Source organism: Lepidochelys kempii, chromosome 3, assembly GCF_965140265.1.
Source record: "Lepidochelys kempii isolate rLepKem1 chromosome 3, rLepKem1.hap2, whole genome shotgun sequence".
NCBI lineage: Eukaryota > Metazoa > Chordata > Testudines > Cheloniidae > Lepidochelys > Lepidochelys kempii.
This window is the reverse complement of record NC_133258.1, coordinates 120,027,848-120,047,610: the sequence shown is the minus strand read 5'-3', so window position 1 is coordinate 120,047,610 and position 19,763 is coordinate 120,027,848. Positions and strand designations below refer to the sequence as shown.

Sequence of the window (19,763 nt, the reverse complement as noted above, 5' to 3'; positions counted from 1 at the left end):
TGCTGTAAAGCACTTTGAAAATGAAAAATTACAGCCACCCTTACTCTATTGTGACGATTAATGTGTTGTAAATGAACAAGTCCAAACACTGGTGAATGAGACATCAATTGTGGTGGGGAAGAAAAAGGAGGAAACTAACACTTTGGATCTATCACTCCTTTGAGCACAATAGGAATGAATGGAATAGCTATGATTCATGTAGCAAATTGCAAAGAGACACTCCCTTTGACACTCACAAAAGAGATGTTAGTTCAAACAGATAACAGTACAAAGTACTAATTTTCCTTTGTAATATACACAATTAGTCTACGTAACCATAAAAAGATATGAGAGTTTCCTTTTACCACATTTCCGATCTCTTTAGCCAGAAACTGCAACAGAATTCGGTCATATGTTTTCTATGGACAAAGCCAGATGTTCCTTTTTTTTGCCAGCTTCCAACTTATTAATAGAGCTGTACAGAAATGTACAAGAGGTTGCTTTTATTCTGATTGGCATCCATCATTAGTTAATGGTTAAGTTCATTTTGACCCATAGAACTGAAGGGTGTGGCACAATCCTAAAAGCCCTCACACAGGGCTCTTCAAAGTCAAAGGGAGTTCTGTTCACAGAGAGCTTGTAGGATTGGGCACAAGAAGTGGAGACTTTGCTATGCAAGTGAGAGATCTTTCCAGGTCACACATGTTTACAAGTCACCTTTAAAGTTTCATGGAATGCTGGATCCACTGTGTTCTTTTTAACAGCTGTCTTCCGTTTACTCCGAGATGATTTATCGGGAAGCAAATAAGTCTTTGCATACCTTACAATTACAGAGAGGGATGGGGGAGAGTGCAAAATTTAGGACAGTTCAAACTGAGAAAGAAAAGGAAGGAAATAAAGCAGCATGTTCCCCACTCTCTAATCCTTGGCACATTCTTAATTTTTCCAGGGTATATTCAGTGCTGGTTAACGGTGCCAAATTCAGACTATCTGAAGCCTGACAACCTCAATTTATCAACAGAATGGACAGATGCAGTGCAGTGTTGCCTCATACTGGCCAGTTGGTGTGTTACAATCCTATCCTGATCATCTCTAAGAGTTAGAGGGCAGGTCAGTTTCCATGATCTCTCAGTCATTGGTCTCTGCTAAAGGGGCCTTGGGCTGGCTATGGGGTGGGGGGATGACAGCGCTGCCCTTACCACGGGACCCTGGGTGGTCATCCACCCATAAGGCTAGCTCTGCTCACACCCCAAAAAATGATGATCACCTCCCATACCATGTGACCCTCATGTCTGCACTGCCCACTGCCCTCCGGCTGCCCAACTCTAAAGACAGTGCCTCTATCACAAACAACGCAGAAGTAAGGGTGGCAATTCTGCGACCCCCCCTCAATAGCCTTGCAACCATCACCACAACCCTCTTTTGGGTCGGGACCCCCATGGTTATAACATCCTGACATTTCAGATGTAAATATCTGAAACTCTGAAATTGACAATTTAAAAATCCCATAACCATGAAATAGACCAAAATGGACAGTGAATTTGATAGGGCCCCTGCCACATAAGTAACTCACATTAAGCAATATTATCTCTTAATCAGAATTCTATGTACTGATAGTGGTCTACACGATGGAGTATGAGTCCAGAGCCAAAGATGACTGATGGCATTATGGATGCCCATTATCTGCTCGTAGGGCCTGTGGTGAAGGAGACAAATTCTACCAGAACATTCTTTAAAAATGTAGTATTTTATATTTAATATAACAGTATATAACTGTTAAACCGATCTGGGTTAAATTCGGGGGAAACTGAAGATCAGATGTAGCTTTCAGCAGCAACGCACTGCTTCCCTGTGCTTCCCAAGCCCCTTTGTACTGTGTGTGTTTTAAAAGCCTTTTCAGCAACAGGGAGTCATGCAAACCAACCAGCCATAGCTCAAACCAGCCAACAAGCTGACAGTTTTGACAGGTTGCTAGCATAAGTGTTGGAAACAACACCTACCCCAGCCAACTTTTGTGTCAAGTGTTCTAACTGTAAACAATGCCTGTACTTTTTCCTACTGGCTGAGACACAGCACTCTGTACACCAAATACAGAATGTAATGTTCACTACTACATGGAACTTCCCACACTATGCTCTCAGTTTTTTTGTGATTTGTATGCTGGCTACGCCATCAGGAAACTCAAGGGTTATTCAGTCACTTATTAAATATTCTCTAACTGTGCCATGGCATTAGCTGGCATTCCAACAAGGATCCTTTTATTAGAGTTCAGTTTTAGGATCCTCCTCTGCAAGAGACTCAATGCCAAATTCTTCCTGGTAGAATCTAAGCACAACTCTGGAATTCCAGCATGCTTATTGTTGGCCCAGCTGATCCAAATGCATTCAAACAATGTATTACAGTAGGGTCAAGCACTAACCATACAGCTGGACATTCTGCCTGATGAATTCCCATGAATGACTTCTGCCATGAAAAGACAGACAGAATCATTCATAACCAAAACAATAACCAGAGAGGAGACACTGGGTTAAACGTTCCAACATTAGCACCTACATTGCAAACAAAAAACACAAAGGCACCTTTCATACACAGAAATGGGTACTGTTAGCACAGTTAATATTTATATATTATATTTTGCAATTATCATTAGCTGTCATAGCATTTTACAAAAGCAGAGATTCGTATTCTCATTTCATAGCTGAAGATGACAAGGACAGACATGTTAAATAACTTGCCCAGTGTCATGCAGTGAGTCAGTCAGGAATGGAACATAGATCTCCCAACTTTCTGCCTCATGCCGGAACCACTAGACAATGAGTGTACAGGCATGTTTTACAGGCACAACTTAAGTGCTAACGGTCTGACATCTGGCCCTATGTATAAGTTGATATGTGTATAGTACACAGTGGCAAGTCAGACACACACATATGTACTATCTTAAAAAACTGAACACCTTGTTTTTGGCCTTTTTTTTTTTTACATCAAAACACTTACGGGTTACACTTTTTCTTCTTCTCTTCTCCATAAGCCAGGTTCTTGCAGGCCTTGATGCAGACTTCTAAAGTGCAGGCTTTAAAGACATATCTGATGGCAAACTCTATTTCTCCTGTGACATTAGCCATGTCAAAATTGCCAGCCTCGGTGCAAGTGCTGTTAATGCTATATAAACTACCCTAAGAAAAGACAAGGATTAAAAAAAGTGAGCTCAAATCCAGTAAGATAAAATAGTTTTTCTCCCTCAAATCTTAATATCTTTGCATCAAACTGACTGCTAAAGTCACAGCAAACAACTCAGAACCAACACAATACGTGCATAAAGCTATTTCTTCACTTGCCATACTAGACCTTAAATTTCGTTGAAATTCTACCAGATCTTCATTTTTCTATACAGGATTAACCATCTTTATATAGTAAACTCCATGAGGTAAGGGCAGTGTCTTCCTCTGTCCTTGAAACATGGCTGAGCATAACTATCCTATAGGCACCCACTGTATGAGACCATATCTCTATCTTGAAGTTGACTCCCCCAAAAATTAGTGTGTGACCAAAAAGAGGATTTTTTAAAAAGCATGTGACAGGAACAATATGGATACTGGATTGACCAGCACCCACTGATGTCAAAGGCCAAAGTCCCAAACATCTAAAAATGTACAGCTAGACTGTGTTTGTAGTATACAGCCCATAGTATGGGGCAGTGCTGAAGTACACAGCCCTGGAAAGAGCCTGAGGAAGTGTTGTAGGAAACAAAAGAGAGTCACTTATTAAACATTCCCTAGGGCTCCCCAGTGGCATATTTAAAGGGAATAGCATACTTTTCCTGCATAGCCAGCCATCACTGGGTACCAGTGCACAGGGGAGGTGGACCCCTGGCTCCACTCTTCCTTGCCCACTCTTTATCCTCCTTGGGGGGAAGGTTCTGGGGTGCAGCCCCTGTGCTCCCCCAAGCGCCTGGACAGCACTTGTGGCCAGTCCTTACACAGGCCCTGAAGGTAGGGTGAAGAAGGAGGCTTTACTCCCTTCTGTGCCTCAGTGCAGCCACATAACTGCAGGGGGCAATCTAGCTCTCAATGTATTGAACTATGTATTTAATCAAGACAGTTCTGGTCTCTCCTCTCCATTTTTGTTTAACAATAGGCTTGAATGTGAGTGCTTCAGGGTTTCCTTTTAAGTACTATTACTTTGCAAACTGGACACCATCAAATTAGGCCTGAATCAAGACTGGGAGTGGTTGGGTCATTACAAAACCTAAACCTATTTTTCCCCATACTAATTTCCCCGCACTGTTACTCGCACCTTCTTGTCAACTGTTTGAAATGGGCCACTCTCATTACCACTACAAAAGTTATTTTTCCTTCCTTGGTATCCTGATGTTAATTGAATTGTCTCATTAGACTGACCTCACACTTGGTAAGGCAACTCCCATCTTTTCATGTATTTATACCTGCTCTTGTATTTTGCACTCCGTGCATCTGATGAAGTGGGTTCTAGCCCACAAAAGCTTATGCCCAAATAAATCTGTCAGTCTCAAAGGTGCCACAAGGACTCCTCGTTGTTTCTATTACTAGCAAGTGTGTCTTCAAGATCTTGTTATTACAGCAATCTCTTCTGACACTAACACCTTCACAGAATGCAATGTCATCAGTATTTGACATCCCTCCCTCTGAAAAAACAGTCCAGTCCTATTCTACACTCCCACCCCAGCTTAGTTAACCAAGGAGTTCTTACTTTGCGTGCCTTAGCAGCTAACAAAACAGGCTAATGATTAGAATAGACTGTACCTCTCTGCGCTGCAGTTATTTTTAATTTGTGCAGTTTGCCAAGCAACCATTTCAAAATTCACAACATCTTTGACTGAAGTCAAAGAAGTCACCCTCTCTACCTTATAAGTTCCAAGTAACACATATTGCTTTTTTGGCCTGAGGGTGGAAAGAGAAGTCCTGACAGGAGCTAGGGTTACATTTTGAACTGATGTACAGCTCATGTAATCCAGCTGACCTCACAGGATGTAGGTCAGAGCAGCAACTAATCTCTGATGCAGTTTTCTTAAATTCTACTCACCCCTTCACCATAAGGAAGTAAATTATTTGACAGCTAAGTAAAAAACATGTTCATTTTTCACTATCACTCATCATAGGGAGGGAAGGCAAGTAGATTTAGCGCCTCCGCTGATAGATTTTAATGACAGTTTTGCAAAGCTGCCCTACTGTTTAGTTCATTGAACCTCTTATTTATTCAGAGGAACTGTATGCTTATTCCAAACAGTGCTTCTCAGGTTGGGTAGCATTATGTGTTCCTTGTTTTCAGTGTGTAGTGGCTTTAGCAGGGGTCAGATCCTCAGACGAAAGCAGGCATTGTAAACATTTAACAAGGAAATACCGCGTCCATTTGGTCCTCCCTCATAATAAATTAACAATGACTTCCTGTACTCAAGCCCAGCTGGCAGAAGTTGGAGCGACACCATCTCTTAGGTTAAATGATAGATTTTGATGAATCAATGATCAGCATCGCAGAACTCCCCCATAAAGACGGTGCTTGATAAAGCTGGGCCTCCCCTTTGACAATACAGCAGGCGATATTTCACTGTTTAGACTGGGCTGTCCACAGTGCAGCCACTGGAGTCCCAGAATGCATCCTGCAACTGCCCTCCAATCCACTGCAAGCTAGGTTGTAACGGGCTTGACATGGATGCAAGGTGGGAATGATGCTAGGATGCACAACCCCCCTCCGAGATTCTCCAGGGCAGTGGGGCAAGTACATCTCCATACTATTCTCCAACATAGAGCTGTGCCTTATGGGCACAAACTAGCCCTATATCTCAGATACAGAGGTATGACTCATGGAGACAAGGGTTTCTAACAGGAGAGACCTCAAGTCCACTCTTCCATTCTGAAGGCTTTGTCCCTGGTCTCTGGTTGTTTTATCATTACTGGGGTATTTATCCATCAATAAATATCTATTCATGTATGAAGGAATATATAATTATAAGCAATGATTAGGGTTATGTTCATTTATTTTTTGGTAAGAAATACAAGTTAAGTAAACCCCTTATATCAACGGGGTTTGTAACTGTTTTTTCCCCACACCTTGTCCCATCACTCAAAAAAAATAATCATGTTCTACAAGGAAAAGGAGGAATACAGGCAGATCACTATCCATTCAGAAGTCATCTCTGCTAACTGCATCACAGTTATGACCTATGCTAAGAGGAAATTTATGGCAACTCAGATACAACTGTGCGGTGAACTGTTGGCAAACACCGAGGGCCTGACTGTCCACCGCCTTGCACTTTGTGTAGTTATTCACACCTCTGAAAAGCAGGTGTAAAATTATCTCATCGTTCTGTCACTAAAAAGCAGGAGGCTGGTTCAATTACGTTTGGCCCCTAAGAGCCATTTTAGTTTCCTTCCTTCTTAACTCCAGCTCTGAAATTCCTAGACACTGCATACCTATTGTGCCCTGACAATTCCTGTCAAGTCATTTATAACATACTGAAAGCATTACCCTCAGTGACATACAGTTAACATAACAGCTAATCAAAGAGACTTTAAAACCCTTGTTGCATTAACTTCTGATTGGTTTTCTTCTCTCTCTTCTGGCTAAGATCAAGTGCAGTATCTGATATGTCATCAGTTAGGGGACTATATTTTGTAGAAAATGTCAATGATTTAGAAAGGCTTTTCCATCCATAATGATTATGATCGCCTTTGCACTTCAGTGTTTTTGTCCTTTTCTATAAACCGTTCTCAGTGAAGAGAATGAGGCAGCTGAGTTTGCACACCTTAGAGGACATTAACTAAACTTCAATTAACCTGAGGTTTCAGCTAACTGCCATTCATTCAGCTGTATTTATGCTGCAGTAAATTTATAACACTGCTATAAGGACCATGCCAAGGACAGACAGTCTTTCCCTGATCTGAACGAAAGTAGAATTCTCTTCTTATTTCTGAGCATAATCCATGACACATGCTATATTGAACAAGCTTTTAACTCCTACCCTTCAGTCCATTTTACACCACTGTTCTATTCTGCTTCATCTTGCATTGACACTTACGTGTTTTTTGCCACCACAGAATACAGTGTCACTTCTGGGACTGGTTGAAATGTCTTCTCCCTGCTTGTAATACCTTTTGGTAAAAACGTCATTGTTGTCCAACGCCCCATTGATGAGTTGCTGAAAGCTTGGTATATTTTTTATCTGTAAGAGACGTAGCACTGAACTTCCATTCATTTGTTTTGTTAAGTCAAGTGCCCGGTGTTTCCTGCCCTCCTCCCCCTTGTGTTCTGCCACATAAATATACAGTCCATACCTACAATTCACATATGGGTGTGTCTATTTTGGGACACTGTTTGACTAAGGAAAAGGTCTATAACTACATTTTATTTGTAGACACACTGGTTGATCCATTGCTGCTCCACCCGGTCCATAGTATACCCCTAATCTTGTGTGGTGGACATGCCATTATCCACCATATGATGACTGCTAACATGTCAACTACAATTAAAGGTAATTACTGTAGCAGTGTATTAATAAAAGGCTTCATTAGGACAACTCCACCCCCACCCCCAAAATCCTGGCAGTTTGCCAAAAGAACTCTTCCTCCAGGAAATTACAAATTGTATGCTGCAGCAGATATGGCATATGCCTGTCTCCACCTATATGAAGAAAGACCGGAATGAACGTAACTTGAACGTGTTCTACAAGGATGGACTGACAAGTCTTACTTTAGCCATGACTCCAGAGAAAGGCTGAACATTCAATGTTTGTTTAACTGTAACTTTGCTATAGTCCAGAATGAGGGAGTTCAAAGCAGCACATCTTTAAATTCCACTCCCCACACGAAAATTCTGACTGTGTGGGCAAAATTAAGAGATGAGGTAGGATTCCTCAGTGTCTCCTGTCCATCTGCCTCTGTTCTTCCAAGAAAATACAGTCTGTGAAACACACTTAAATAGGCCCAATGGCCTGTGATGGGTTTTTAGATGGGGTAAGATCCAAGTTACCCGGGAAAGAATTTTCTGTAGTATCTGGCTGATGAATCTTGCCCATATGCTCAGGGTTTAGCTGATCGCCATATTTGGGGTCGGGAAGGAATTTTCCTCCAGGGCAGATTGGAAGGCCCTGGAGGTTTTTCGCCTTCCTCTGTAGCATGGGGCACGGGTCACTTGCTGGAGGATTCTCTGCTCCTTGAGGTCTTCAAACTACAATTTGAGGACTTCAATAGCACAGATATAGGTGTGAGGTCTTTTTTAGGAGTGGTGGGTGAAATTCTGTGGCCTGCATTGTGCAGGAGGTCAGACTAGATGATCATAATGGTCCCTTCTGACCTAAATATCTATGACTCTATGACTCTATGACTTCATCAAGGGAATGGGCGGGGGGAGGGAAACAGTAGTAGGAAAGAAGGAAAAGATCACTTTGGATTAAATATTTGTTTGAAGAAACACTTTAGTGGAGTTTACTACCAAAGGACTAGTGAGAATATTCCTGCCTGAATGAACCAACAACATTAGTGAGAATTATTTGCACACAGGGAGGGGATAACATGCCCTTAATAAACACAGGGATTTCCTGTACTACTAGTAGAAAGACCTACAAAAATGGCCATTGATGAAGATGAAATGGTGAGATTAATTTGAAAACAGACCTCATTCTGAACACCAGGTTATGCACAATCCAAGCCATTATACTTCTCTACCACGCTAAATACAAAACAATCATAAAGATGATGGATAGGGCAATGTTAATACCAGTGCTAAGGTTAGAAAAGCACATACACCTCTACCCCAATATAACGCTGTCCCCGGGAGCCAAAAAATCTTACCGCGTTATATCGAACTTGCTTTGATCCACCAGAGTGCGCAGCCCCACCCCCCCAGAGCACTGTTTTATCGCATTATATCCGAATTCGTGTTATATCGGGTTGCGTTATAGCAACCAGGGTAGTTGCGGGGTAGAGGTGTAAAAAAGGGACAAAATCAGAAAGGCTGAGGCACAAAGTGAGTTACACCTAGCAAGGGACATAAAAGGCAATAAGAAGTAGTTCTTTAAATAGGTTATGAGCAAGAGAAAGATGAAGGCCAGTGTAGGTCCTCTACTTAGTGAGGAAGGAGAGCTAATAACGGATGACAACAAGAAGGCTGAGGTGTTGGTGCCTATTTTGCTTCAGTCTTCATCAGTCAGCCTAACTTTGATGCCTGGAAAGATACTGGGACAAACTAACAAAAGTAAAAATAAATTTTTACTGCTTTATGTCATCAAAGCAAGGAGGCATGTCTGAGAATACATAGGGATCAGATCTGTTGAGTAAGAAGGTGCCATTTTGATAGTCACTCTTCAGCATAGAACTGCAGTTTAAGATCACTTTAAGAGTTCTGGCAGAGAGAATGCAAACAGTGTGATCGGGGGAAAAAAGAAAGGCGGTAACCTGGTTTACAAAGATAAAAAGAAACTAGGAAACCACAGAGGGAATAACAGATGAGGCATTTGATAAAGATTAACAAACAGGCTACACAGTGAAGTGTAAGAACTGATGGACACTGCCACTAGAACTATCAAAAGGAAGACAAAGATCAGAACTAGAGATAATGCTAGGAAAAAGTAAGACAGGGGCACAACAGCTCACAGAGATTAAAAGTAAATTTAGGGATCACACAGCATGAATGCTCAGAGCCATAAAATAGGGGTGGGGAAAAGGGTGTGAGTAAAAACTTCAACCAGAAATAGAAAATCTAGATTGCAATCATGACATCCAAAATAGAAGATCAACCAAAACTTCACCCAAATCAGCCAAAACTTCAGCAGAGGCTTGGGTTTTTCAGTTAGAGGGACACTAGAAATTCCTGTTCTCCAAGAGCAGAGCTCCGACAACAGAATCAAGAAAAATGTTACCTTTCTATATCCCCAATACAAAGTGCTGACATACATTATCACCCTAAAACCTTTAGAATTTATAGCCAATTAAAAAATCCAGACATATTGTTTGGCAAACATATCACTGGGAGATTTCAAACTATAGAGACCTCATTTATCTATAAAACACAATAGGATGTGTGTTTAATGTGCAATGAAAGCATGGTTAGGGTGTGTAGAGAATGTCAGTATAGAAACTCCTTCCTTATTGCTTCTCAGTGTAGTGAAACACAGCAATGATTTTCCAGTGAAACCAGATAGATGAGGAAACACTGGGGATGTGGTTGGTCACACACAACTGGCATAGAACTAAAAGGAAGCACTGCGGTGATTAACCTATCTATATTTTTCCATAATATTTATAATATAGTTTCAGTGCATCCCATAAAAATAAACACCACAGAGATAATTTGCTTCATTTTCTAAACTACTTAGGATTTGCTGTACCAGGTCAGATCATTGGTGCATTAAGTCTGGCATTCTGACACCGACACCAGCCAATTCCCGATGCTTTAGTGCAGGGGTGGCCAACCTGTGGCTCCAGAGCCACATGTGGCTCTTCAGAAGTTAATATGCGGCTCCTTGTATAGGTACGAACTCCAGGGCTGAAGCTACAGGTGCCAACTTTCCAATGTGCCAGGAGGTGCTCACTGCTCAACCCCTGGCTCTGCCACAGGCCCTGCCCCCATTCCACCCCTTCCCGCCCCCTCCCCTGAGCCAGCCGTGCCCTCACTCCTTCCCCTCCCACTCAGAGCCTCCTGCACGCCACGAAACAGCTGATCAGGAAGTGCAGGGAGGGAGAGGTAGGCATTGATCGGGGAGGCTGCCGGTGGGTGGGAGGCACTGGGAGGGGGATTGGGGAGCTGATGGGGGGCTGCTGACATATTACTGTGGCTCTCCTCAGCAAACTGCCCAACAAGTCCCAGGAATGGCGTGGAAGAGACATAGTTCAGTCTCCTCTGTATCAGTAGGGGATGAAGGAGGGCCAGCAGATGGACTGGGAGAGCAATCGGAGCAGCCTACTGGCTAGTGTAGAGTGTGTACCAAGCAGCCCCAGGAGAGCTTGTGAGCTACATGCACTCCTGGTGTTCCCTGTTGGAGCAAGGTGGCTCCATGCAAACTAGCCCTTAGCTTTGAGCTGAGACTAAGGCTGGAGAATTTCAGCCAAAAAGAAGAATTACTGGAAGAGTTAAAAAAGGAGGAGATCCGGTGGCCATCTCAAAGTAACCTTAACTAGCTTCCACTACTCTAATAAAGCCAGTACTGTATCACGACAATCATCAGTCCTCTAATCATATTCCAATCACAAAACAGCCCTTAAAACTATAATGACTATGTATAATGAATTGCATACCCTGTTTGCAATATCGATGGCAGTGTCAGACTGACTCCTCCTTTCCTTCCTCCGTTCCATGTCCTGCCCATAATCTGTAGTTAGGAGACTTTTGTCAGCCCTCATATCATTCTGGGACTTTGAGATTTCTAAAATGAATACAAGGAAAGAGGGGCACATTTATAATGAACATTGTCAGCAAATCTGGAGATGTATGAAGCTAATCCTATGCCTTTCAGATCTTTTAGATTACAGATCTACTATTGATTACCTGAGAAAAAGAAACAGATGGGAAAGCAAGTACCTGTCCCATTTTGTGTAACTGCATTCTGCCTACCTAAATTCCCCTTGCAGTCTCAACTGGAAAAGATATTCTTCACTCCTTGTTCTCAGCTACCATGTATTTTTGCTGTATGCTATCAAACAGAGTTTCATCGCAGGGGTGCCTGCATTTCAGAAGCGGGTAAGAGAATGATCCCTACATATAGTTTAGATATTGATCTGTAAAGTGCTTTGAGTTCCTTTGGGATAAAAGGCACTACAGAAATGCAATACCATTATGATCATTTACGGGAGTGCTACAGTGGAAATTAGGAAAATGGGGAGTCAATTAAAATGGATACAAAATATGGAGGAAAGTGGAAACATTTTATATTCAGGCCCCAGACCAGCACAAATGTAACCACTTGCATGATTTTAAGGATGTAAGTACCCCCACTGACTTCAAGGGAGGAGGAGTCTCATTAGAAAGAATTCAGAGTGGTAGCCATGTTAGTCTGTATCACCAAAAACAAGGAGGACTCCTCATTAGAAAGGTGTGATTAAGAGGAAAGATGACAGAAAGGAGGCAAGAGACTAGTGCCAAGTTACTCGGGTCTAGTTTCATTTTATAATCCTTGGGATAAGGATACTACTCTAGCCATGAGGGACAAAATTTACAACTGCGCCCAGTCTGTGCAGCAGGCAATGGATTAGTAAAAATATATGCAAACAGTGGGGTCTCTGGTCTTCATAAGGGTTGGAGCTTGTTCTCTTCTGGCTACTGCTCTCTTTTGTTATGCACCCGGGGCCAAATTCTGCCCTCCAGTAGGTGCAGGTTGTTCCATATACGTATCCAAAGCCTAAACTTGCACTCTAAAATTACTGAAGAAGAGAGAATAGCAATAAGTCAAAGAGGAAAATGAGAAGGACAAAGAATATCAGGATTAAAGATGGACTGACGGGAGAGGATGACTTTTAAAAACACATACACTGACAGGAAGATAGAATGAGGGAGAAAGGGAAGGGAGAGGTTTTTTAAAAAAACTGAGAGGAAAGAGAAAGACAATACTAAATCCCTCCTTCTGAGAGTGATCAAAGAAGGGCAATCTGTGACAAGTTCACTTGGGGAGGGGAAGATGGAGAATACAGTGGTTACCACAATAGAAAGTTGGCATATTCCACGCCACAATAGTTGAGTTTGCTGCAGTATTTTCAGGTTTTATCTCCACATATCTGAACTGTTGCATTTGTTTAAAAAAAAACTCACCTTCATATATAGTCTTTTTGCTACTTAGCAAGAAAAGAGAGAGTGCTCAGCTGGGATCATCAGTTGCTAAGCTTGTTAAAAAAATCTGAGGGAATTCTGATGGAAAATGAGACATGCCTTATAAATATTTGTTGGTCTTAGCAGCAGTCACTAACAGACCCTTCACTTGTAACCACTTGTGGCTCAAATTTAAATGGCAAAGCACTGAAGGATACTTACTTTTCATATTTGTGGCAAGAGATAGAAACAAGTTTTCCACAGACTTATTAAAACTTTTAGATTGGCTGATTTCCTGCAATTGAGAGAAAAAAAATTAAGAGATAAAATAAAGAACTGTGTTTTCAAAGCTTCCCATGTTCACGCGCCTTTAGAAATTGCAAAAATAGCGTATGTGTAAGATTGCCCAGGGCTATCATTTCTGTAGCATTTATAAGCACATATTTTTGTACTACATGTAAATATTAGCACCAAAGTATCTGGTTGGGGAAGGGGGTGGCTCTTTCAACTGAGTTCTTTTGCACTACCAGCAGAAAACTCTGCAGGAAATTTCTATATTGCTTTCATAAATATAAACAAATGACATAGCTGATTATTTTTTTATAATACTGTTTGCGTTTACATTAAGGTAAGAAAGAGTCTGGCAGTCTGGATTCAGAGGATCCTCACAAGGATTGGAAGTAGAGCTAGTGAAAATTTTTCATCAAAATCAATGGGATTTAAGCATATGTATAAAATTAAAGATGTGCTTAAGTGCTTTCCTGAGCAGGGAAGGGCTGCTGAATTAGGGCACCAGAGCCTAATCCAGAGCCCTATGAAGTCAATGGTAGTCTTCCAATTTATTTCAATGGATTTTAGATCCGATCCTAATAATCCACCTGCTAGAAACTGTGATGAAATTGTAACCACCAAAATCATTCTGCTCTTCACTCATTTATACAAACACCACATGCAAAGTTTTCATTACAAATGGCTACATAACATGCACTAAAAAGTTGGTGACTAATCTAATATGTCCCTAAGAGACCAACTCCTCAGAAAAAGGAACGAGACAAAGGAAATAAAAGCATCATTTATATAGCAACAAATTCCTAAACAATATTACAAGTTGTTGCTATTTGCTACACTTCTGTGGCTGGCCGTTTCCACTGAAAGAGCTCTTAGATATCTGCACATATATACATTACCATTGCAGTGTTTCCCTTAGTGGTTTCCGTGAAAGGAGGGGGAGTAGGAGGAACCACAGAAATTTTACTAGGAAGTTAGGAGAAAAGAAACAATTAACATATTTTTCACAAGGCTCTAATATCTACAGCTTTCCCAACCTCTTTCTTTGTTTCTTCTCTTTCCTCAGAGGAGCCACCTCTCTCCTGCAACCTAAAGATCTTGGATGAGTCTGTGCTACGCTTCTTACAGGCTCAGCAAAGAACTTGCAGCCACAGGAGTGAGGGCTAAAGTGGCTTTGCACCCTCCTGATCCTTAGCTGCTCCAGCCAGTATAATTTAGACTGACCTGAGGGCCTATTTAAGTCACTGCAGCCTCCTTGGGCTGCCCTATGGTCACCAGTGCATACTATACCCCTACCCCCCCCCCCGCCCTACCCTGCTGACTCCAGCGTGCATGCATCTTCCTGCCATCAATATCAGCAAATGTTGCCCATTTTTTCATGTTCTCTGTGTAGATATATCTTCCTACTGTATTTTCCACTGCACGCATCCGATGAAGTGGGTTTTAGTTCACGAAAGCTTATGCCCAAATAAATTTGTTAGTCTCTAAAGTGCCACAAGTACTCCTCAGTTTTTTTGCTGATACAGACTAACACAGCTACCACTCTGAAACCTGCCATCTACACCAGTTTGTGAGAGGATCCTCAGAAATCAGCCTTATGGCCATCTTCCATGGTTCCTGTGCTGGAGGGATTCACCCTGGCTGGAACTGGGGCTTTTAGAGCACTTTTATTCTACCCCAACCCCTTCATGCAGCATAAAGGGGCCAGATCAGGGGCAATGATCTGCCCCTTGATCCTGTACTCTTAACACAATCAAAACCCCCAATGCAGACAGTGCACTTCCCCATGCTTCTACTCTGTTCTATCTAGATACTTATATGATCATCCTCACCATTGTATCCGACCATCCACAGGTTCTCTGGTGATGCACCTATGCCCCACCAGAAAGCCTCAGTTTGGTCTATGATTTGTATCTATTCTTATTTACTCATTTTTAAAGGAACAAGATTCCTTTAACAGAATATACACTGCTTACACTTAGGTGCACCTTGACAAATAGGGACCTTCCTGTCTTATATTTACTTAAAAAATAACAATAGGCAAAATCTCCAGTCAGTTAACTGCATGTTTGTACCACTACTGTTTTTCCTGCAATGATTTTCAACCGACATCATTTAAACAGAGCATGTAAATGTGAAAAGCACTGGAGAAAAAGATTACAGCAAAATACTGTATGCTTCCCTGAATTTCCAATAAACTAAAGCAAGGAAACTGTCCAGCTAAAAGTAGGATTCTTTCTACTCTTTCTATAGAATGTACAAAGCCAAAAAGAGTGGCAATCTTTCTATAGTACTCTAATTGCATTCCAAACTTTTTTAAATCTTGAGATTTGCCGTCTTGGTAATCAGAAAACTTAAGCAGCAAGCTGTTTGGTATTATAAAATATGTTCATTGTATTGTAGTCTCAGTGCCCTAGGACAATTTGTCCTTCTACAAGTCTTACCTCAGTTTTTGATAAGATTTCAAGAGCTTTGCACCAGCTGTTTCGTGTCTACCTATGAAGCAAGAAAATAATGTAGAGGTCATTTTGTAGCAATAACAGTAATCAGCACTTAGATAACAATTTTCAGAATCAAGGTGCTTTCAGGCACCGGACTAAATATATAAAAGCTCGAGAGGATGTAAATCACTATAGGTGAAATTAAACCCAGTGCAACAGGCCACTACAAGCCCTAAGCACCACTTAAATCTCACCTAAGCCAAAAACTGTTTTATTAGCTTACCTCACCCTCTCTTCAGAGGTAGTTTGGCAAGACTAAAGATGCTAATAATAGAAGTGTAGGACTGCAAGGGACCTCAAGAGGTCATCTAGTCCAGTCCCCTGAACTCAAGGAAGGACTGTGTAATAACCAGATCATTTCTGAATGGTGATTGTCTAACCTGTTCTTAAAAACCTCCAATGCCGTAGATTCCACAACCTCTGAAGGCAATTTGTTTCAGTGCTTAATTACCCAGACAGGAAGTTTTTCCTAATATCAAACCTAAACCTCCCTTGCTACAATTTAAACCCACTGCTTCTTGTCCTATCCTCAGACGTTAACGAGAACAATTTTTCTCCCTCCTCCTTGTAACAACCTTTTATGTACTTGAAAACTGTTATCATGTCCCCCCTCAGTCGTCTCTTCTCCAGACTTAACAAACCCAATTTTTTCAATCTTTCCACACAGGTCATGTTTTCTAGACCTTTACTCATTTTTGTTTCTCTTCTCTGGACTTTCTCCAATTTGTCCAGATCTTTCCTGAAATATGGTGCCCAGAACCAGACATGATACTCCTGTTGAGGTCTTATCAGCACAGAGTAGCGTGGAATAACTAATTCTCATGTCTTGCTTACAACACTCCTGCTAATACATCCTAGAATGATGTTTGCTGTTGACTCATATTTATCTTGCAATCCACTACAACTCCCAGATCCCTTTCCACGGTACTCCTTCCTAGGCAGTTATTTCCCATTTTGTACATGTGCAATTGATTGTTTCTTCCTTAGTGCATTTGTCCTTATTGAATTTCAGACTATTTACTTCAGAACATTTCTCCAGTTTGTTCAGATCATTTTGAATGTTTATCCTATCCTGCAAAGCATTCGCAACCCATTGCAGCTTGGTATCATCCGCAACTTTTATAAGTGTATGCTCTATGCCCATTATCTATATCATTTATGAAGATATTGAACAGAACCAGACCCCGGACTGATCCCTGCAGGACCCCACTCGATATGCATTTCCAGCTTGACTGTGAAAAACCTCTCATAAATACAGAAAAGTAATCTTATCTGATTCCCAGATACTGGGCCTATCTATCTAAGATACTTATATGTATATATATATCACCATAGTATCTGAGTACTTTACAACATTTTAATGTATTTATCCTCACACTCTTGCATGGTAGGGAACTACCATTATCCCCATTTTACAGAAGGGGAACTGAGGGCAGGTCTTCACTTAAAATGTAGGATCAGCGCTTAAATGAAGATGCTCCTTCACCAATGGGAGACAGCTCTCCCACCAGTGTAATTAATCCACCTCTCCGAGAGGCAGTAGTTATGTCATACCCCTGAGAAATGTAGTTCTACTAACGTAAGTCTGCAGTATAGATCTGGCCTGAGGCACAGATCTAAGTGACTTGCCAAAGGTCACACAGGAAGTCTATGGCAGAGCAGGGAATAGAAGCAGGGTCTCCAAGTCCGAGGCTAACCAATACAAGACAATCCTTCTTCTCTAGGGTGCTAAGTGGAGGTAAATGGGACCTGAGTAGTGCATAGGTGTTGTGCTGACCCACTGTACAGAAGTAAATATGATCTATAAAACATAAACACTGTGAAAAGTAGTGCAAATGAACAGACAGAAAAGTAATACTCATGGAAGCACTTTCAATGTGATTTTGAAAAGGTCTTTTCATTTTTCACACAATACATTTGAACAATTATGAATATGCACCAATGACTCACAAACAAAAAAGAGACTGTGTATAAAGCTTGGGTCATCCAATCAGGGAGCAGAAACAATGACATGACTTAGATGACCAATCACAAGTCTTTAAGAACAACAATCATAAGTGCTTTATCAATCACGAACAATTAGAGTCATAAAAATCACAAACAGACAAAAGTTGTAAACTAAAATAATTTAATAAATGGAAAATAGCAAGTAACTGGCTCATTGCTAAGTCACTGTTAGCAATGTCAGCATGTCACTAGTAATATTGCTCTAAGAGCAATGTGAGTATTGTGGTCTGTTGCAGAAGACATCATTAACTATAACAATAGAAGAGGTAACACCTTTTAACAGTTGGGTTTCGTGGTAGTAATAATTTTTTCTAAATGTTATAAAGTTTACCAAGTGTCCTGAATTTGATGCTCAGTTGACCACAAGGACAATTATCATGAGTAATGTCCGGTATCTGGGTTTATTGCTGCTTTAGCCCATTACAGTAGAGCCTCAGAGTTAAGAACACCCACGTTACAAACTGACTAGTCAACCACAGACCTCATTTGGAACGGAAGTACACAATTAGGCAGCAACAGAGACAAAAAAGCAAATACAGTACAGTACTCCGTCAAACATAAACTACTCAAAAAAATAAAGGGAAAGTTTAAAAAAAAAGATTTGACAAGGTAAAGAAACTGTTTCTGTGCTCGTTTCATTTAAATTAAGATGGTTAAAAGCAGCATTTTTCTCCTGCATAGTAAAGTTTCAAAACTATTAAGTCAACATTCAGTTGTAAACTTTTGAAAGAACAATCGTAATGTTTTGTTCAGAATTACGAACATTTTGGAGTTACACACAACCTCCATTCCCAAGGTGTTCGTAACTCTGAGGTTCTACTGTAATTTACTATTTAGTAAAAGCAGCTAAATGCTTTTATGAAGGTTGGTTGTTTAAGCTGCTAAAATATTAACAGGAGAAGTGGCATACCGGTATAGCATTTCATTTTTTAAAGCCTATAACATGGAAAGAATAAAAATGTTAGCCATAGTGTATACTAGTAAATTAACCTTGTATTACTCTATCAAGCCAAAAGAGGGCTCTGTCAGTACACTCTTGGAGGATGCATAACTAAGCACAATGCAGTGTTTCAGTTATCCAGAGACCTGATCCTGAAAGGTGACGAATGTCATCAACCACGGTTTACTTCATTGGGAATTGAGAGCACTCAGCACCCTGTAGGACCAGGCCCAATGTCTGAGAAAAAACGGTTACTCACTTCTTGTAACTGTTCTTCGAGATGTGTTGTTCATGTCCATTCCAAACAGGTGTGTGCGCTCACACGTGCGTGTTGGCTGGAAGATTTTCCCCCTAGCAGCATCTGTCGGGCTGCCCTGGGCGCTCCCTGGAATCGCACTTTCATGGCACTCAATATGGAGCCCTGCCGACCTGCCATCCCTTCAGTTCCTTCTTGCTAGCTACTCTGACAGAGGGGTAGAAGGGTGGGTATTGGAATGGACATGAACAACACATCTCGAAGAAAAACAGTTACGAGAAGTGAGTAACCAGATTTTCTTCTTCGAGTGCTTGTTTAATGTCCATTCCATCAGGTGACTTCTAAGCCAAATTCAGGAGGTGGGGTCGGAGCTGTTCACTGATTGGAGTACTGCTTTTCCAAAGGCCGTATTGTCTCTGGCCTGCCAGGTGATTGCATCGTGCGTGGCAAAAGTGTGTATGGAAGACCACGTTGCTGCGCTGCAGATTTCCTGGGTGGGAACTTGAGCCAGGAATGCCATCGATGAAGCCTGGGCCCTGGTAGAGTGCGCAGTGATCGGAGGCACGAGGACCCCTTCCAGGTTTGTAGCACTTGCTGATACAGGCCAAGATCCATGATGAAATGCGCTGGGCCGAAACCAACTGGCCTTTCATCCTGTCTGCCACTGCCACAAAGAGCTGGACCGACTTCCCGAACAGTTTAGTTCTCTCTGTGTAGAAAGCAAGCGCTTTTCAGAAGTTCAGAGTGTGGAGTCTCTGCTCCCTGTTGTTAAAATGAGGTTTAGGGTAGAAAACCAGAAGGAAAATGTCCTGGTTGATGTGGAACTGCGACACAACATTTGGGAGGAATGCAGGGTGTGGCCTGAGCTGAACTTTGTCCTTAAAGAACACTGTGTAGGATGGGTCTGAAGTCAGAGCCCTGAGCTCAGACACCTTCTTGGCCGAGGTTATCGCCACCAGGAACGTGACATTGTAGGAGAGGTAGAGCAGGGAGCATGTTGCTAAAGGCTCAAAGGGGTGCCCCA

The 19,763-nt window shown here is 41.6% G+C and overlaps 1 protein-coding gene across 6 annotated transcripts in view; it reads right to left on the bottom strand.

Moving 5' to 3' along the window:
- SYTL3 (synaptotagmin like 3) overlaps positions 1–19,763 on the bottom strand; it is a 66,710-nt gene that overhangs the window by 11,564 nt on the left and 35,383 nt on the right. For all 6 annotated transcript variants that reach the window (XR_012158103.1, XM_073337810.1, XM_073337808.1 and 3 more), the window contains 7 exons: positions 15,480–15,531; positions 13,935–14,001; positions 12,970–13,042; positions 11,244–11,371; positions 7,031–7,174; positions 2,974–3,152; positions 697–799 (listed from right to left, as the gene is read on the bottom strand). Coding sequence is in view for 5 of the 6 variants with exons in the window: in XM_073337810.1 (XP_073193911.1) it covers positions 697–799; positions 2,974–3,152; positions 7,031–7,174; positions 11,244–11,371; positions 12,970–13,042; positions 13,935–14,001; positions 15,480–15,531 (746 nt within the window). In the remaining variant the exon portion in view is untranslated. The remainder of the gene's footprint in view (positions 1–696; positions 800–2,973; positions 3,153–7,030; positions 7,175–11,243; positions 11,372–12,969; positions 13,043–13,934; positions 14,002–15,479; positions 15,532–19,763) is intronic.